This window comes from Varanus komodoensis, unplaced genomic scaffold (genome assembly GCF_004798865.1).
Source record: "Varanus komodoensis strain SLA01 unplaced genomic scaffold, ASM479886v1 scaffold6_4, whole genome shotgun sequence".
Lineage (NCBI taxonomy): Eukaryota > Metazoa > Chordata > Lepidosauria > Squamata > Varanidae > Varanus > Varanus komodoensis.
In genome coordinates, this window is record NW_025336347.1 from 121,011 (window position 1) to 142,103 (window position 21,093).

At 43.7% G+C, this 21,093-nt stretch overlaps 1 protein-coding gene across 2 annotated transcripts in view; it reads left to right on the forward strand.

Moving 5' to 3' along the window:
• Positions 1–1,779: 1,779 nt before the first annotated feature.
• SRGAP3 (SLIT-ROBO Rho GTPase activating protein 3) overlaps positions 1,780–21,093 on the forward strand; it is a 238,153-nt gene continuing 218,839 nt past the window's right edge. For both annotated transcript variants that reach the window (XM_044451993.1, XM_044451995.1), the window contains exon 1: positions 1,780–2,200. In XM_044451993.1, coding sequence (XP_044307928.1) covers positions 2,134–2,200 — 67 coding nt within the window. In that variant the 5' untranslated portion in view covers positions 1,780–2,133. The remainder of the gene's footprint in view (positions 2,201–21,093) is intronic.

Here is a 21,093-nt window from a genome sequence, read left to right on the forward strand (position 1 = left end):
TTTAAAGCTCTTATGGTCAGCAGCTAAGCCTTAGGAAAGACACTTTAATCTTTTAGGTTAGGGCAGCAGGAAATAAAAGTGAGTAAAAACCAACAGATTGATGACTGGGGAAAAGGAGTAGGGACAAGGGGGACAAGACCTTGTGGGGAGTCCTAGGGAGGACATAGGGCACCAGGAGGGCCAGCTTTGCATCACTGCATTTAGACCATCCTGGACTGAGTGTTAAAACCAGCACACACTGACTTTAAGATTATTGGGAAGTTATTTCCAGTTAAAGGCCTGATGTAAAAATCAATAGGCCACACCTATCCGAAATAATTGGGTTTCATGACTGCAATCCCGAGCACTAGAAGTCTTATGAAACACTGCCTGGTTCACAAACATGGAACACACGACTTATCTTTGAGAACATGTACGGTCCCAGCAGAGACTGGACTGCACTTAAGCCTGATTCCAATGTTGCTTTGCTCTCCGATTCATTATATTGCCTTCAGGGTTATATCTAGACTTCAGTTTCCAGTATATAAATGAGTACATAAAAAGGCCTACAACTCCCAGCATGCTCCAGCCAGCATGCTGGGAATTGTAGGCCTCTTTCCTGCCTGGACAGGCATAGGATTGAACATTACGGTCGTAATCTTATTCAACCCTTTCTCCAGTTCATTATGCTTCGTTTTGAGGAGACATACGCAGGACGGCACCGTGTTGCGATTGTGTAGAGTCATCAAAATAAGACCCGAAAAGGGTGCAAAATACAGAAAAGCGGTCTAGGGTTGCAATCCCAGCGGACACTTAGGGCCGGAGCAAGCACGACTGGACTGAGAGGCGCTTGAGCGAACACGCACTGAATCTGCAGGTATAACGTTGCAGAAGCAGCAACGATCTCCGCCACGCACCCCGCCGCCGGTCTCCTACGGCAGCCTGCGCGCAGCACAACGTGCGCTTCGACTTAACCCTCCTCCCCTGAACTTTTCACGAAACTCGCTGGCCGCGCTCTTCAAGGCGCAGCAACGGGATCGAGGCCAGCAGGTAAAAGAAACGTACGGCGATGTGCCCCTGGCCCTGTTTTACCCGCTCCTCCACTTCTCCTGAGTCAGGAGATGTGACTCCCTGGGAAGAGAGAGGACCCGGGGCGCGCCCTAGCAGAGCGCCGGAGGGGTGCCAGAGACCTTCCCTTCCGCCCGTGCGCGCCGCCGCCGAATTGTGCCCCTTCCTCTTGCAGTGAGTTAAAGCGTCCTGTAGGCTACAATGTGTCAGTTGTTATAAAATGTGCGGTGCGGGGCGGGGCCTCGCCTGTGCGTGACGTGACGCGGGGGGGGAGAACTTAATTCAAGCCTGCAGTCAAAAGCAGCTCCGTGCACAAGCGCTGCAGATCCGAGCCAACGCACGTTCCGCGGTCCAACTAACTTCTCTCTTCCCCCCTCCCGCTCTGCATTTGGAGCGGCGAGCCTACTTAGAAGGGGCGGCGGCGGCGGAGGAGGGGAAAAGGAGGGGGGATGCGAAATGCACAAGCCCCCCCGGCAACCTGACCTTCTCTTGGATTACAGCCGGAGACTTCCCATGCCGCTTTTCCTTGCCATGGGCTTGCCTGCACAGTAAGGAAGGAGGAGCCTTACGTGTGTGGGTTGTTTTTCTTTCCTCCTTTTCCCCGTAGTTTTTCCTTCCTCCCGCTTGGCTGTATTTATTGCATTTATTTATTGGGCTTTAAAAAAAAGCCACCCCCCCCCCCCCCCGCTCCCAACGTGCCGCCGCTCTCAGAAGGCTACTTGGGTGCAGGTGACACACCCTCCTTGCGCCTCCATTCGCCGTGCTGGTTCCACAAGGGCAGTGGATCTCCGGTCCGCGTCCTCCGCCAGGTTCTCCTTTTCTGCAGCCGCCCGCGCTCGCCGGTCGAGAAGGCAAATGCCGGGGAGTCCTCTGGCCAAGGGAAAAGCTCTCCTGTCTCCTCTGCCGCAAACTGAAGCGGAGAAAAACTGCAAAACTGCCTCCTTGTGATCCCACGGAGAAAATCAAGCCGGGAAAAGGAGGGGGACCACTTTCTGCTGTTCTTTTCGTTTCTTCTTTTCTTTTTCTCCCGTTCTAAAAGAGGAAACGAAAATAAAGATCGTTGGGATCTTGGTAGACCTTCCGAAAATGTCATCTCAAACAAAGTTCAAGAAAGACAAAGAGATCATAGCGGAATATGAAACTCAAGTAAAAGGTGCGTGAACGCTATACCTCTTTTTTCCTGGTTTACTTTCTCCTGATCCCTTCCCCTCCTCCACCGCTCCCCCCCCCGCAGCCTCTTTGGCCTCTTCATTGTTATAAATCTTACGATGCATCGGTAATCTCTCATTGTGAAAACACTGGGATCGCTGGAGCGAGCCCCTCTCGTGCAGAGGAGAGGTCGGGGTGGTGTGGTGGGGGCATCACTACTGGGGTACTAAAAGCTGCATTGCAGTTGTGTGAATGGTGGTGGGGTGTGTTTGTGTGTTTTAGCAGTGTCGTTTTGGAGTAAGGTCTCCACTTGATCCTCTTGACGGCGAGGTGTATCCTTCTCGATACATCTTCGAGCCATGGTGCCTTCCTTTGATTAAAGCCCCATTTCGGGTCAGGCGGGGGCATTCATCTGTGGATAATAGATATGTATGAGGGCAGGTTTGCATTTAGCGTATACTGAGTATGTAGGCGTGGATTTTTTAGCTCCTCTGTGTAGATCGCTTCTTGAAGTGGTGCCTCTTTCTCCACATTAAATAGCATTTCAGTGAAGGAGACACTATGCGTGTCTGTGGCACAGAGAGAAAACATGCTGAAGTGTTTCCTTCTTTATTAGTACTCTAAATACTCCTTTTTTCCTCCTTGCCTTCTTTAGCTCTTAGGTCACACAACCCAGGGGAGTGGGAAGGGCGCATCAATGGAGATGAGGGCACACAGTCTCCAGAATAGCTTATCATAGGAGGCTCTCAGCACTGGGAGAACAAGCCTGGGTGTTTGTCCTCCTCCTTCTCCCACTCCAGCACCCATGACACACCCTTGGGTGAAAGCTCTGCTTTAATAGGTTGGGATACAGCTTGCTATTCTTGCAGTAAACACATTTTTCCTCATTAAGCGACATCCCTGGAACAAACAAACCTGCAAGCTATATTGTATTCTTTGGTTGTTTTACCTAATAATTTGAGGGAAATTATTTTTCCTCCTCTCATTTGAAAAATTAAGGCCCATTAGATGCATGAAGCTAAGCATGGTGCTGTCTTGACACCTGGATTGGACTGATAGTACTGATTGTACTATGGAACTGATACGGCATGAGATATCAGTGTCCACTTATGTTTTTCTAATCCATGGATTATTGATGGGATAATGCTGAAAGCGCCGTGAGCTGGTTAGCCTTATATGCATATGCCTTGTGGTGATGGGAGGCAGTTCCAAAATTATGGTCAGAGCATAAGAGATTCTTAGGGGCAGGACTTTGGTTGCAAAGTTATCAATGAGCACCATCTGCCTAATCCGGTCCTCCTCCTTGATCCTGGCTTAATGTTGCAATAGTAATTTAAGTGGGAATTTTCTGCCTTGCAAAACCGTATCTGTATTTTATATTCAAGCCATTCACTTTTTTTGAATGTGTAAAGATAAATCACAAGGATGGATGTGCTTGTAAAGAGAACTTCTCAGGGGAGTGCGATATACATACTTGGAAGCATGTGATGTGTGTAGACATTGAAGAAGTGTGGTTAAGTGAAACGGCTTAACTTCGTGCTCTGAACGCTAGATCCACTGTGATTACTACACTGTGGCAAAGGAGTTGGCTTTACTCTAGATTGTGTTATAAGCATTTTGAGTCTCTGTGGAAGCAATTCCATATTAATTGTCAGAAAAGACCGGAAGAAATTTTGGATCTCATGTCAGGAGAAGCTTTTCCATTAACTTCAGTAGAGGCAAGATCTGGCTGATGATTGTTGAAATGAAAGGTCATGTATTATCTCTTGTAATTGTTCTTGGAAATCCTGTAGTAGTTCCTACAGGAAACTTCCTAATCTGCTGCTGTTGCCGTAATGTTGTGCTTTAGTCAGCGGTTCCTCATAGCTGGTACTGGTGTGGCTTGCAGTAGTTCTTTTCTGTGTGTTTATGTAAAAGCTACACGTCTTTGACAACAGGAGTAGATCTATGAAATCAGCCTCTGTGGTACATCTTTCACTGTACATTCCAGTAAATGTAACAGCAGAAAATCAGATTTATGTCCCCTTAGCAGAGCACACTTTGAAAACCTAACAGTAATTGCACCACTGAAATAAAACCAGGATATTCTTTAAGCTGCGGAACAAAGATAGCTTGAATTTTTGCCCCATTATGATCCCAGCAGCTTTAAATAGATCAGTGGCGAAGTACAACACTTGGGGAAGGTGGGATTCAGGAAGGAGGACTGACCTTTGTTCTTGTGCTTCTTTTTTGTGTGTTCTGTTCTGCATTTTCAGTCTTTTTCTACCTGGTTTTGAACAGTGATAGAGCTGTCACAACATATAGTACACCGTGCCAATGACTTTCTGTTTGAATATTATTTGTGCAATGTTGATATTGTTGTGCCCTATACATAAATAGTTGGCATGCACACTCACCCAGCATTTAATGATGCTCTGTCTCAGTCTTCCCCAAGCTAGCATTGTCCAGATGTATTCAATCCCAACTCTCATAATCCCCAGCTAACTTGGGTTAGGACAGATATGAACAGTTTGATGCCCTGCAGATGCTTTGGACCACAGTTACCATAATCTCTAACTATCGGCTGTGATTGGAGCTGGGAGGAGTTGTAGTACAACACACCTCGAGGTCACCAAGCGGCCAACCCTTAGGTGAGGAAAAAGAAAAAATCTTTTGATGCAGTCCTAGTTTAGATTCAGCTGACTGGATGTGCTACTTTTGGTGTAGGATTCACATCTGTCTCCCATCCTTCCTTTGTAGTTTGGTGTTGAACAGGGTCAGGTTGGTTAGTGCTCCCCCATTCTTTCCTTGATGCACAAGAAGCACCTATTTCCTGTTCCTCAAGTACAGAGGGGGAGCCCTAAGGATGATGTTACCATGGGAATTGAAACACAGAGGAACTGAATGTGGAGGCAGCTTGCTGTGGAAGTGGAGCCATAACATGAAGTGGCACAGGAGACCCAAGATGAGAGGGCTCCAGTGTACACAGCAAACTGTACTAAGCAGTATGGGTGGATTTGGTGGTTTCTGTGGTGAAACATCTAGACTGTTCTATATAGCAGTAGGATTCGAATAAGGTTTACCAGATACCCGTTTCCTCCAGGTTACTGCTGTGGACCATTTAAACATACTGCACCATTCATGCTCGCTTGCTTGCTTTTTTAATCATCCAAGGCATAACTACTTAAATATTCCCTCCAGCCAATGAGATACACTGAAGTGCTTGGTCCATTATACTGGATATGGTGAGCATTTTGGTTGGTAAGAACAAGCAAGGAACACTAACTAGAGTTGGTTGTGTACACCTTGGATACATTATTTAATTTTCAAGTTACCTAAGAACGTAAGCCATGCTAGATCAGACCATAGGTGCATTCTGCTTTGTGAAACCATATGCCTATGGAATGCTCACAAGCAGAGCACAAGTGCACCAGCACTTTTCCACCCGTTTTCTCCAGCAAATGGTGTACACAGACATAGTGCTTCTGATAACTGGAGGCAGCATATAGCCATCAGGACCACTGATAGCTTTCTCCACCATAAATTTGTCCAGTCTCCTTTTAAAATGGTTAAAATTGGTAGCCATCACTACGTTATTTTCACGGTTGATGCTAGATTCTATTATTATGAGGGAGCAACCTATTTTCTTCTCTACTCCCTCATACTATGCATAGTTCTTAATGCAACTTAAGGGTTGGATTAAGCAGGGTCCTGCTGCATCAGACCAGAGGTCCACCTAGTCTACCATGCTGTTCCTCACATTGGTCATTTAGATGCTTTGGGGAAGCTTGCAAGCAGGACATGTGAAGGAGATGACCTTCTCCTGCTGCTTAGCAACTGGCACTCAGTAGCACTTATGAGTTATTGCATAGTTTCCTTGCTTTAAGAATAACAGTGTTGCCCCCATACATTTAATTTGCATAAAGTCATGAGTTGCTTCATGCTTCCCCCAAGGATTTATATGATTTTTAGACTGTCCAGAGTGATGGTGCCCTGGTTTCTTTGACTGTTTGTGGATCAAGATAAATTTTGGGAAAATGTGAGTTTTGTTATCACTCTCCTGTGACACTTGATTTCCCTACTTGTAGCTGTTGTTAGCTTCTGAAGAGCTATGCTAAAGATACTTTTATCATTTTAAAAAGTTAAATATAGTTTTAAGGTCTAGCTTACATTCTGTCTGAAGAGCATTAACTAGTCACACTGGACAATAGGATCATGGAAACGGTGGAGGAAGGTGAGGGTAGTAGGGAACTGGGCAGTCTGACTTTATCATGTCTCTTCCTATTTCTGTGCTACCATTCAATAAAAAACATTTTCTGGGGTTTCTTACAGATAGAATACTGATCAATGCAACAGTGGATACAGGACGCAGGATAAAGACTTTGCCTGGCACTGAAATGATATTGGAGTAGGCACTAGGCAAACTTCTTGGGGGAGCGTTTGGCAAGTGGGGCACCACTGAGAAGGCCCTCTTTCTCCCCCTGCTGCCTGCCCTGCGTGGGAGAGGGGAGCTGTCCATGGGAATTTCAGAATATTGGCAGATTCATGTCGGTGAGGAGTAGATACTTGAAGGGAGTCCTCAAGTAATTCAGGATTTTGGGAAGGCAGCGGGTAACTGTTACCAATAGTTACTGGACTAGGCAGCAAGCCAAGATTAAGAGAGACGAGAAGTTTCCTAGAAAGAAGATAAGTCTTGGCAGGAAATAACCATGTAATAAAATGAAAATGTGAGAGAACCAAGCACTGGATGAAGGAATCAAAGCTGAACCAGTGCTTTCTCCTTGCTTTGGTCCAGTAGTGCCAGTCCATCTTCTGAAGTCGCTTGAGAGAGTCCCAGGAAAGGTACCTTAGTAACAAACAACAGTCAGTTCAGATGTGACTAGGTAAATTGTTCTTATCTTGTTGTATGTGAGTGAAGGCTGCTTTACACATGGCAAACTTCCTACTTAGAAAGCACAAACAGAAATCAACACATTATCCCTGTGTGGTGATCCTGCTTGGGTATCAATGGTTGCATGTGGGCCAATTGCATGTTCTAGTCTATATTAGGTAAGCACAGATTCCTGTGTAAGGTTGTTGTGAGTTTCCTGAATTTTGGCTGCCACTGATTTGTTTGTTTGTTTAATTTTTATGCGGCCCACAGCTGAAGCTTTCTAGGTGGTTTACAATAGTGTGGGTAAGGAGCAGGGAAGGGTCCTTGATGTATGGATCTGGGCCTTCACAAAGCAGCAGAAAGCTGGGAAACTTGCCATGAGAATGAGGAATCTAGGCTGGCCCATTTTTTCTCTATTGTGCAGGCAGCTTTGGCATAGTGGTTTCATTTAGTCACCCTCTTCTTTTTGGTGGTAATCTGAATGCCGTGCTACTCTTGTGGGGTGGTGCATGTAATGGAAGTAGATCAGTGGAGAATAGCCCAACCTTAGCATGGGGGATTAAATGAGATGATTGATGCCTCTCCTCTCAATTGTATGACTGTCAGCATAAAATAGTTAACTGCTTTCCCCCTCTGATTTCATGGCTGTTTAAACAAGAAGGGGGGAAAAAGATAAAGCCAAATTTAATAGGAAGGAATCGCTAAAGCCATAGTTTGGAGAAGATTGTTTGCGTAATGGTTTTTGGTCATGGTGTTACAAATCTCTGCACCCAAATTACAGTGTAGTTTATAATTCCACTGACTGAACAAGTACTGAATTCAGAAAAACCTGGATGGGAAGCTTTTAATTGTGCGTTCTGAAAGGGCATAGTTTGTGCTTATTCATTGACTTCCCAGTATAAGCATAATAAGAAGATACATTTTGGAGTCAAGAAGATGTATACACTGATGGTAACCTAGTGCAAAGCCACTGCTTGAATCAGTAATAGCAAGTTACTTGGTTGGATCAGCTGCTTAAGAGCTTTGGAAAGAAGCATAATTTGGAGGCAATTGGAGGCAAGCCCCACTGACATCTTGGAAGTCAGAAGAGTATTGAAGTAGAGTACAAGGTGGAGGACAGTCCAGAGAGGAGTTAGTGGTCCAAAGCTGAAGAGCCAGACCCAACAGAGCATTGAAAGCTGGTGTGGTGGGGATTGTGCAGGAGCAATTCAGCATCTTTTGGAGGCCTGGATGAGAGACTGCCTGGGATCTCCATTTTTGCAGTGAGGTTTTGGAGCCAGGGCTTACCAGGGACACAACTTTTTGATTAGCCCCCCCCCCCCCGCCCCGAATTCTCTATTCCTTCTGAGCTTAGCTGCAATCCTTGCAGTAGCTGAAAAATCCTGCATTAGCAGCACCTTTCTATTGGTCCTTGTCCTAATGCATAGTATTCTGCAGCATCTTGGTCTTGGACTGGCAATCAAGATCCACTAGATTCATAAAAGACTGTGACACTAGAATCATAAAAGGTTCATAACCCCTGTTCCTCAAGGGGTTATGAGTACTGCTAGAACCAATTTGTCAACCTAGGGCAATTCAGGTGCTTGGCTGTTTGGACCTTCCTTAAGGATGCGGCTATGGGGACCAACATGATGAGCCCAAGAAACCACATTTCCCATGACACTGCTGATTTACACCGCCTAGAGCTCCATAATGGAAGGAGTGTGGGATAGGAATGTGGTGCTATGTGCCATCATGTCCCTGTGAATAAATGCCCTCCAATGTTCTGTCCTTCACAGCCGTGTTTAGCTCTTGTAAACTCAAGGCCATGGCTTCCTTTATGGAGGGAATCCATCTTACATTTGGCTTTCCGCTACTACTTCTGCCTTTGATGGGGATCTAAATATATGAACTAAATATCTCACCACTTGTTTTCCTCTGCAATGTCAAGTAAGCCCAAAATATGTAGCCTCACACCAAGTGTTCCTTCTTCAACTGAGTGCTATTTGGGAGACAGAGAAACTCTTACTGTGGTGTCACATCACTTGTAAAAAAAAAAAAAAGAAGAAGAAAAAAAGTTATTGGGAAGAATGTACCTGAGCGTGGAGAGATTGAGGCAGCCACACAAATCTCCCTGATGCCTAACTTCTCTGAAAATCCTTGGGCTGTCACCCAATTAAAGAAATTGCACACATGGGTAAAACCAGTGTTTCATCTGAAGTTAATCTTAGCATATAATGAGTAAAATAGGATATGAAACTGTAAATACAACATGTGGCACTAAATTGCTGACCTGTTGGATAGCTGTGGTGTTGTAATGGCAGCAGTTCATATATCGGTGTCTTTATATTTTCAGCTTTTTTATTTTGAAGGCCTAAAATAAAAATAATTTGCCAAACCTGAAGCAATATTGTCATGTTTAGTGAACTCCATAGGCACTGACTCACCTAGAGGCATGCAGACAAAGCTGCTTGGTTCGCAGAAGACAGAGCATTGCCCTGGGACACGTGGGTGCCCATTGTATTTGATGGTAGTTGAAACAGGCCTTTACGTGTAGAGTGGAAGGTGCTGGGAGCATCCAAAAGCCTTTGATTAAAGCTCTCTAGTCTTTTGAATGTTCTAACAGCAGAGAGCAACCTTGAATAGACCACATAGATTGAAACTGCCTTTCAACTTGGTGATGTCCAGAGGCATTGGACTCAGTTCCCTGTCATTCCCATTCATTGCTCAGCTACTACTACAGGGCTATATTTTTATCGAATTATTTCAACTGATTCCCTGTCAGATATGTTGGATTACAACTCCAACATATTTTAGCTTGCCTGGCCAATGGCTTTGCTGGTTGGGGATGATGGGAGTACCACCATTATGAGTGTTTCGGAGAACCACTCTAGCCAAAAGCTGCAGCTTAAAAGTCAGTCTTTCTCTCCCTTTCCCCCCTCTGCTCTCTTTTTCTTGTGTGTGTTTTGCATTTATTTGTTTTGTACTAAGTTTTTATCTCTAAATTGTGTGTTTCCCTTTGTAGTTTGCCCTCTTAACCTTCCCAAAGATAATAGATTGTACTGAAACTACTGCTCTCTCCTTTTTTTAAAAAAAAAAATACAGCTCAATTAAGTCTGAACTGTATGCTCTCTAAAAGTATGACTCTTGAAAATAAAGGTAATGAGTTGGAGGAAGGGAGAAAAAATAATAGAAACAACATGTTGTAAGTAGACCAGCTGGCATATGAAAATGATAATGGGACAAAATTGAAGAAGCATGTCCGTTTTACTACGGATCAGGTTTAACCCTTGAATACAAGGCTCAATGTTAAGAGAAATGCTACGTGAGTTAGTCAAGAGAAGTGTATATCTTATTTTCAAGAGGTAAATGTGTCTGTCTACCTGAGAGAAAAGTAATGCAGAACAGTGGTATGTTAAAATTGCCCCTCCAATTGGAGATCTCTAGAAAATGTAATGGAGTGGGTCCATGGCAGCATACATGCATTCGAAACATACATGCGCACCATATATTTTATTACAGTGGAAGTCTCTGAGGCATTTGATACAGCTGTGACAAATATTATGGCTGTATTAAGTGGCAGTTTTCTGATCCATTGTGTCAGGAGCTATAAAGGGGGAGTGAGCTCAAGTGTGAATCTGCACTCTGTAATCCATTAACCATCAAGTGATATAGTAGACTATAAACAGAAAGCCCCACCAACTGACTGAATGCATTACAGGACAGCAGGATCCCAACATGAAAAGGCCCATTATGAAACAGATGTGGAACATTCTCCAGGGCATTTTGCAAAAGCCTTTGCCTCCCCACTCCTATTTGTGTGTGTGTGTGTGTGTGTGTGTGTGTGTGTGTGTGTGTGTGGGGAAAGCATCTGCAAACTCTCAAGAGTATTGCCGAGTTCAGTATAGATGATACCTTCAGAACTGACCCCTGATATTCCAAAAGCAAAATATCCAGCTTCAGAGAATCCTTTTCTTTCTATATAGCAAACTGGTCGTTAGTATTTACATTCAGTGATAAAAACCCTGCCCATTTAAGACCAGATTTCAAGCTATTATTGTGTTGGTATCATATAACCTCCACAAAGCCAGTTAATCGCAAGCTAAGTTTCATGCCTCAGCTGCTATGCTCAGTGTCTAGTCATGTTGTGCAGGGCTAAACATTGTGCCTGCCCTCCATGTACTCACACTTTTCCCTGGTTTTCTAGACCCAAATCAAGAAGAGGAGGATAAGAGTACTTGGGGCCAACAAAGACGCTACCCATTGATCTGCTCCTGGTTTGCCTCATAAAGCACTAGGGTATTGCTAGAGGATTCTTCCTGGGAGTTAATCTATGCCCGTCTTTGCCTACATTAATAGCAGGCAAGAGGGGTTGAATACTCTGTGTGTGTGTGTGTGTGTGTAAGAGGGGGGTAGTTAACACAGGAGCTTTCTGTGTAGCTCTAGCATAAGGCTGCATGACAGGAGAGTTCAAGTTTCTTGTTAGGGCGGTGGAACTCTTATATGATCAGAGAAAAATAGTCATTCACATTAATTTTCAAGGTTTCCACCAGCACATGTGATTTGATGAATCCATGAAATATCCATTCTTTGAGATTCTCCAAATTCCATTTTAAAGCTCTTTCCCACATGTGGCCATATCAGATTGTGAGCTCTCCCCCCCCCACACACACTTTTTGCACAAAAAATGTTTTTGTGCACTTGTAAAAATACATGCAGTTTTCTCTTAGGGGTTAAACTGCATTTGTGTCCCAATTTTCAAAATGAAATATTTTTGCATATGTGTCGTTTTAAAAAATTTAACACATTTCTCTCCCCCTCCCCCATCACATCACAAGCTTGGAAAGCTGTGGACTTGGCTGTAGATTGCATTTGAGCTTGCACTCAGTTCTGAAAGCTGCAAACTAGACACATTTTTTTCTGATAATGATCTGAAACTTAAGTTCTCATCTGTCCCTAGCTGCAAGACAACTTGCTTGCAACCTGAAATGCTTGGCAGGATACACAGGCTGATTGGATGGTCATGCAGCTGAAACAGAGAGAAATGGAAGGGCTGAGCACACGCTTCCAGTCCACCATTTCTTTGCTTCAAGTTGAATCTTTCCAACACCGTTTCACAACAGAAAGGACGGGTGAGCCGAAGTTTGTGAGCTCAGTTGTCTGGCTTGATATCCTCTTGTGAGGACCTTTTAGGCGGGAAGGAATTGCCTTACAAATGCAGTGAGATATAAATAATTCAGCAACTCATTTGTGTTCAAATCTTATATTCCCCAACCCTGCATATCTTGGTGCCTCTTGGAAATAAGCTTCACATTTCCAGTACTGGTACCATCAACCACAGTAGTGCAAGGAAACACCGCCACAAGGATCATGCCCCCTGTTACTAGCAGTGGAAGGATCATGCCCCCCCCCATTACATCACTCTCACCCCTAAAGCATCCATCAGAGGAAACCATCCCACATTTGTACTGTGATATGGATTGATATACCATACATTGGTATAAAAAGGTGTTAATTTTCAATGCTTTTTAACTTGCTGTACCTTCAGCAATTGTATGATATTAAGCTTCACTTTTTTGGGTTAACCGGTGTTACCTTTTATAACATGTAGAATTTTGAGATTGGTACTGTTGGAAACCTTTCTGAGACTTACTGTAGCTAATTCACTTTATAAATAATGAAATGTCCCGCCCTTCGTGACATTCCCAGTAGTTAATATGGTGGATCAGACATCCTTTGCAAATGAGGCTGCTGCATCGTACTGCTTTCCTCCTGTGCTCAATCAAAATTGGTTTCCAGAATATAGATATTGCTTCCCCAGTTCCATAGATTATCCACAACTAGGTAACTATACTATGATCTTGGAAAAGGATGGACAAAGTGTGTGAAGAGGACCCTCAAATGCCCTTAATATAGTTCAAAATGGTGGGCAGAAAGTTTTTTTTTTTTTTAATTACTCTCTCTCCCCTCCAGTTGTATTACCTGAGTGATCAGAAATGGCAGGAGATTTTAGCAGAGAAAAGCAGAGTTGGGACTGAGCCACATAAGCAATGTATATGATTAGCTGTGTTATCACTGAATGACCTGTAGTTGCATTTGCAGAAAGCTTCCAGTTAATATTATGGGTTCATGTTAAGTGCACTCCAACATACCGCTGACAACGTTTGTATTCCTGGGAGGGGAGTGGCTGACTTGTGTAACACATGATTTACATATACTTCAGATCTTGGATGTTCACTTAATGTGCTCTTTGGTAGTCTTAGGTGCAGTCACTGCTAATGGCACTGAACATAGCACCACAAAGAGGTGCATTTAATTGCCATTAGGTATTGTGCCATGGGTCCCTTATTATATAGAGAGGTTTCTATTATCGGTGGAATTGACTCAACATACTTGCATGGAAAATTATATCCAATGCATTCTCCTCAGGTTTCTTATCTTCCACCCATCTGAAGTTGTGCAGAATTGTTATATTCACCTTCCTTTTGGAAGCATTGTCCTCTGCTATCAGAAATTCCAGGTCATAGTACAGAGGCATGAAAATGGACTAAATGGGCCCAGGTGCTTTTAGGGGTCACGTTTTGCTGTAGCAAAGTAAATGCTAGCAAGGGCCAAGGAAAGAGATGGAAATATAATTTTGTGAAAAATTACCTTCCTCTAAAATGCATTGTTTCACAACACTCATAATATAATTAATAGATAAAATACCAGATGGGCCAATTTCAAAATGGTAATTAACTTTTTCAGGTGAAAATGCCTCGGATATTCATGTGCAAATGAGCACTAAAATTGGTGTTAACAGTTTAGTACTGTTAGTACTCATTTTTTCCTCTTTGTATTTTAACTATGTAAAGGAAGTGCTGGTTCATGTGTTCAAATAATCCTTAAATTTATGTAAACATATATTGAGCCTACTGGCCTATATTCATTGAATCAGAGGAGACTTACTTCTAGGCAGACATGCAGGAGACTGGGGTGCTTCTGTATGTATTTTTTTTCTTAATCAAGTATTTTATTTCAAAAACTTTTGCCTGTTGGGAGGAACTTCTAAGCTGGCTATGTGTTATAGAAAACTGCTTTTAGTTAATATCATTATTTATTTCATTTCTGCGCTGCCCATAGCTGAAGATCTCTGGGCATTGTTCAACAAAGTAAAGGATTCTGTTTAGCTCTAGCAACAGCAGCAACACCTCAATAGGCAAACCGAATTGATCCTCACTGACATTAAGGCAGGAGCAGGCAACAGACGACTCTCTTGCAGCCCTTGCCACTGTGCTGGCAAATGTGTGGTGGCAGCTGAAACTGGTTGCCACGTACAACAGTGGCAAACTCAGGCATGCTCCTGAGGCTCACTTGTTTTGAAGGGGGATGTGGCCATTGTAGGCTTTGGCAGCTGTTTGCTACCACTGTGAAAGCCTATAGTGAAAACAAGTGGGATTTGGGATCTTCAGTCTTCTTTCGTGGTTTGCTGCTGATCTTGGTGGCAAATCAAGCCCCCTTTCTTGGTGCTGTGCAGCCCACAGGTGGGAACCCGGGGAGTGCCAGAATAACCCTGGGACCTCCAGAGCTGCCCACCTCTGCCCACCATTGCTAAAGTTGTTTCAAAATGAGTGGGTTCCCAAACTTAGCTTGCAGTTGTATTTTTTTTAGATTACAATCCTATATATACCTACCTTGGAGTAAGTGCTGTTGAACTTAATGATACTTCTGAACATAGGACTGTACTGCTGGTTGGCTTGTCTGGCCAGTGTATGTGTATTATCAGATTTTTAAAAATGTGGCACAGTTGGCTTGCTTTAATAGTACAGAGATAAACACTTTTAATAGTTTTATGAATGTAGTAGGAAATGAAGTACCTTAACTGTTCAAATGGTAACTTCCTTCCCAGATCCCCAGTGATGGGCTTAGAATTTATTTTCCCATGAAGATAAAAAACATTAGGGCAGGCAAATATTAATGATACTTTAGTGTAGGGGTGCAAAATTGCACACTAGAAACCCCATGTTCCCAAATGGTCACATGGTTTCTTTTGGCCCATTCCTCTGCTGCCCTACTGCCTAATTGTCAACTGTGCCTGCTGTAAGGTAAAATTCGGATCCTGATTGCTTCTGGTTGTTGGGAGGGTCTCATGCACTGAAAGCAAGAGACGAACGGGACAGGAGATGCGGTCCTCTTGGTGCCATAGGAAGACGCTCTGGCAATCCTTGGTGCAAGGGAGGGATCCCACTTTGGAACTTCAGCAATTAAGAGGGAAACTAGAGTCTCATTTGCAGCAGACTCAGAAGCCTGACTTAGTTCTGGTCTTTGACGGGCATCAATGTCAGAAGCATGTCATGGTAAGTCTGTGTAGAAGCCCCACCATGTGCATTTGCAGGCTGGAAGTGTGTGTGGTTGAGATGTGTTACTAGGGCAAGCCTAGAATCTTACCTTGGGTGAGAGTGACAGGCAACATCTACTTTGGCTGACAGCTGCGTTTCCCTATATTCATTAGAGCAATGCGTTTTATGGAATATTAACCTCCTTTGAGAGAGATGGTAAAGCTGAATATAAATCTGATAATTAAGATGAATTGAGCACAGGCATTTCCTCTTGTCTATCAACCAGAATCTAGAATATATCTGTTGCATATTATTTCAGTCATTAAGGTTCTGCATGGACCACACGGGCAATATCACTTCTCTTAAAGTACAGACCAGTGTGGGTTGGGATGGGAGACTGGGGAGAGCAGTCAGTCAGAAAGTTTTCCTGTGCAAGCTGCATAGGTGCAAAGGGGAGCTGGGCTATCATGTGCAGGCTGGTTTGACCTGAGCAAGAACCTGCTGTACTGTGCCTGTAGTTAGTTTTCTTTTGGTACCTGTAACACTGGCTGATGGATTACCTCTGTTCAATCCAGAGAGAGATGCATGAAGATGAGATCTCTGCAGCTATTTGCAGCCATGTCTCCCATCACCCTCAGGCATTTATAGATTAGTTTTGAATTGGCCTTGATGCATCAAGACCCACTGTACTCCTTCCTTTCCAGGGCCAAGAGCTGGGTTATGCAAGCCAGCAGAAACTGGTGTCTCCAGTTTGAGGAGGGCTATCTATCTGCTCTCGATTTTGTTCCAGACTTTTAAGGAGCTTTCTGTGAAGCTTGGAGGAAGCTCTGTGCATTTAAAGAACTTACTGTTGATCTTTTTCAAGAAAAGTATGAAGAGAAAATGCTGAATCTTCGGAGTGTTTACCTGAAATGGATATACCTATGAATGATGTTCTTCTCTTGTTTATATGCCATTTGTGTAAGCTATCTCGAATCATCTTATGTTGTGCGCGCATGCTTTAGCCAGGCTTCCCTAGGCTCCAGATGTGTTTGTCTTCAGCTCCCCAGCAACCCCAGCTAGCAGAGCCAATGGGAAAAAATGTTGGGAGCTGTAGCATAAAAGGTCTGGATGGCATCTAGCTGGGGAAGGGTACTTTAGAGTATGTGTTTGAAATGCATTACAATCTGCGAGAAAATGTTTGAAACACAGATTGAGCAGGCTTCGTGTATGGGATGTAGGAGGCCACGAGAAAGAGCTGCACTTTCTCTATTCATAATAAAGATTAATTGATCCTCTCTAATGGAAACAAATTGAATCTATCATAGGTGCTTCCTGCTAAGCTAACATCCAGAACAGTTTTTGCATGCAAGCCAGGGGAGTTCAACGAAGTCAGCAGGTTCTTGGAAAATGCTCTCCATCAGAATCCATTTATATTAATCTTTGGGTTAGCGGATGACTAGATAGCAATTAAAATTGCCTTGAAATTGGCTTCTTTCAGTTGGCAATGGATATCACAGCTGGCACAGTACATAAACCAACAGAAAATGTAAGAGTAACCCTGGGTACCAGAGTGTACCGTGTGTATGCAGGTGCATTTGCACTTAAGTGCCCTTACTGCTGGACCCGTCTCAATGCAAGGTCATGGGGGGGAGGGTGTTGTGGTGTCATCACTCAGGTGCAGGCTGCTTTCCATGCCTGGAGGCTGGAGGGGAGAGGCTACTTGAGGCTTCCTATGCCCTGGTCTTCTGGAAGCACACTTGGCAACACCTCCCTTCCTCTTAGCAGGGTACCGAGGGAGGATCTACTCTGGAGCCTCCTTCAGTTGCAAGGCAGGATGGTGCTGGTCTTTTTTTGCAACGCGGCAGCTTGCTCATGGGCATAAGTTAAAGCATACAATGCTGTATCTGCTAAATTTATAACACGATCAAGCGCTGTGCACCAATGGCTGGTGCTGTAACTGAGGGAGAAGTGAGACAGGTCTGAAAGGTCATGCAATTCTACTTGTATTGCTTTGTGGTACGGATTTGTGCCATATGTCACTTTGTACTATTGGCTCTGTGTTTGAAATAGGAGAGCATTTAAAAATATTGTTTAATGTTTATGCACCAGCAGATGTCCACATTCATTTAACCAGAGAAAAGAAGTGTGTCTAGATAGCAGATGTCTAAAGCAGTTGCTTCCTGTCGCGCCTGATCTCTCCTTACCTGGCAGGAAGCACTGCTTACTTCAAAGGAGACATGCCTATATCATGTTGTCAGCTAGCAGTTTTTTAAAACAAGGAAGAGCCAAGGAAAAAAAGGATAACCAGGAATGCTTGAAAAGACATTCCAATCCTTAGTCTTTTCAAAGGAGGTATGGTGGGAAAGCAACATAGATTTCACTCTCCATTTCACTGGATAAAATGGGGTAGAGTGGAGTGGAGAAGTCCTTGGGAAGGCGGGACCATGGAGGAAAAATGTGTTGTTTGCAGGTGAAAAAAATCAGTGGGTGCCTGCTGCAAAATATTATTTTAAAAAATGGGTAATGTTTCACAATCAACAGCCATCTGCAAATGAAGGATGTACTCTACTTTCTTCCAGTGGCGTTATTCCCCCCACTAAGGGTGAAGGTTGGAAGAAAGTTACTGAACCAGTTCTGTAGACTGAAGCCGTTCCCACTGGGATAAATTACAGTACTGTGAGGTTAGGACACTGGAACTTACATAGCGTGGATACTGCAAGACTATAAACGATTGTGAAAAAAGGAGTCTGGAGAAATTGTGTATATAAGTGTAGAAGCAGTGTGGGAATGCTTTGGGGTGTGTGGCTCATAAATGATCCAGGCATTGCATTGGCAGGGGGAAAAACTCTGTTGATGGACCCTAATGCTTTCTGCAAGTCTGTGTGGCAGCTACAGCATTCACTCAGAGTTGAGATTCAGATTGAAACTTTGCTCAGGTTTTGTTTTGTTTATTGTATTTACATCTTGCTTTTTTTTCCTTTCAAGGAACTCAAGCTGGCTTCTATAATTTTCCTCCTCTCAATCTTATCCTCACAACAACCCAGTGAGGTAGGTTGGGCTGAGAGTCTGTTGCCTGGTCCAAAGTTGCCTGGTGTGCCCCATGGTTGAGTGGGGTCTAGATCCTGGATTGCTGGAGCCCCAGTTGCACATGCTTAACCACTATCCCACACTGTCTCTCTGAGCCCACTGTCCTCTCATGGGACTCCAGCTCTTTCTGCAGTGGATAATGAAGGGAAAGTTTCAGACTATGTGCTCTTTGCATGAAGAGCCTGTTTCTGGATGCTCCATTGAAAACAAAAAGGGACTCCCTCTGTTTTGAATAAAGCCAACCTTTTAATCTCAATTCTATGCCCACTTTGTTAATTCTGTGGGCCAATCAATCTTTTTAAAGAATGCAGACTGGGGTAGAGAGAGTTGCATCATTATGAGGATATTCTCCTTAGCAGACTGAACATGCTTCCTTTCAGAAATGGAAAGCAAAATGGGCAACCCCCCAAGTCGTATTTCTGTAACCTGGCACATCAGGTGATCATCCCCTATTGGGGATTGATTGCTTCGTAATCCAGACATAATTCACTGCTCAGGATCTGAAGCCTATACATTCTTTGTCCTGTGTTAGAGTGAAATGACACTGTTCCCTCAGCTTTATTTCTGTAGCCCCATTAAAATTAAGATCTCTTTCCTTTTCCATACTACTGCTTTGTTCAGTTGCAGGTTTGTTGGTTGTACGTTTGAACTTGCAACAAATAGCTCGATCTATTTAAGAAGTGAATTTGTTCTCTCACATCCAGAATGAGGCCCTGGTGTTCTGGATGTGAGAGGGACCCGGTCATTATGTGTGTGTGACATAAAGAAGTAGAAGGTCAAAGCAAAGGTGGCTTATGTAATCTTTTCAGTTACACACACCGCAGGGATAAGCTCTTGATTACAGAGGTAGAAACTCCCATCTTACAAATACTCTATTTTCTGTGGAGAAGGTGGAGGAAGGAATGACAGATAAACACAATGGGATTAAGGCACTCTATGTGCCATGATGGCCTCCATGGCACAGCCATGTCTGATTTCCAGGGCACATGGAGAGCAGAGAAACTAGAAGGGTAATGTAATATGTATCGGTTGTGGATGTGTGTCGGGGCTCTTTGTTTTAGTGTGTGTACCCTGGTTTCTTGATGTTTCCACATTACTGAGTATTGCTGGAGAAATAGTGTTCCTCTGTATAATAACAAGAAGAGGCCCAATAGATCTTCCTCTGAAAATGGCAGTATTTTAATTTTTAATGTTAAGGAAACTCTTATGATTTTCCTTCACTGAATTGTTTTGAGAAGGTATATTTAAGAACCAGTTAAAGATACAAAAACTTCAAGGTAATGCTGACTGGAAGCCTGAACTATTGACCCCTTTCAAGCATCTTGGCGATAATTCTCCCTCTAGTGACTTTCTCGTGTCCACTGTCCATTTGTTGGGTCATGTCTCCCCATAATGAAGCTTCATCCTTCAAAAGGCTTAATGTTTTGAGAAGACTTGGCCCCATGTAGGGATATGTAACCATCATTCCAGCCCTGTACATTCGCAATAGCATGTGCGTAGTTGAAGCACAGAGACTGCATTAATCATTAGCACAATCTTTTAGGGTTGAAACCAGCAATAGGCAAATTGACCCACGATAATTCCTAATTTGCACACCACACTATGAATCCAACCATTTAATTTAGGCAAAAGCCCTCAGTTACAAGACTTCATTAGTAATAATGAATTTAAACTTAGAAACTAAGCAGTTGTCTTTCAAGTTGTTTACTTTTAATTTATCTAAAGGTAAATGCTTCTTCGAGAGGCTCGGAAGTGAAGCTTCTGCTACACGCTTTTAAAACAGGCCTGTTTTATGTCCCTGCATGATCATATAATGTCGACTTCCCCAGCCTAGTGACCTCCAGAAGTTTTAGACTCCAGAACCCATCATTCCTAGCTAATGATTACATTGACTGAGGATAATGAGAGATGATTATATAGATGGCAAAGGAAGAAGGGGACGACAGAGAATGGGGTGGCTGGATGGAGTCACTGAAGGAGTTGGTGTGAGCTTGAGTGGACTGCGGGGGACGGTGGAGGACAGGAGAGCCTGGAGGAATGTTAGTTAGTTTGTTTGTTTATTAAAACATTTCTATGCCGCCCCATTCGCCGAAGCCTCGGGGCGGCTCACAACATTAAGTTAAAATACAAACATTAAGTTAAAATGCAAAAAAATAACAATATAAAATAAGTTGCCCTGGCCAGATAAAATCAAATAATATTAACAATCAAAATGCCGCTTGAATAAAAAGGTCTTCACCTGGCGCCGAAAAACAAATAACGACGGTGCCAGGCGGACATCTCTGGGAAGCGCGTTCCCTAGATGAGGCGCCACCGCAGAGAAAACCCTCCTCTGAGTACCTACCCTCCTAATTTCTTTCAGGGAGGGTTCCTGCAGGAGAGGCCCTTCTCCGGATCTCAAGGGGCGGCCGGGCATATATGGATGTAAGCGCTCCTTCAGGTAACCAGGACCCAAGCCGTTTAGGGCTTTATAGGTCATCACCAACACCTTGAATTGGGCCCGGACTTCAATGGGAAGCCAGTGAAGCTGACGGAGGACTGGAGTCATGTGAACATAACGCCCAGTCCCCATCAGCACCTGGCAGCTCTATTTTGAACCAATTGAAGTATCCGGACCGTCTTCAAGGGTAGCCCCACGTAGAGCACGTTACAGAAGTCAAGGCGGGAAGTCACCAGCGC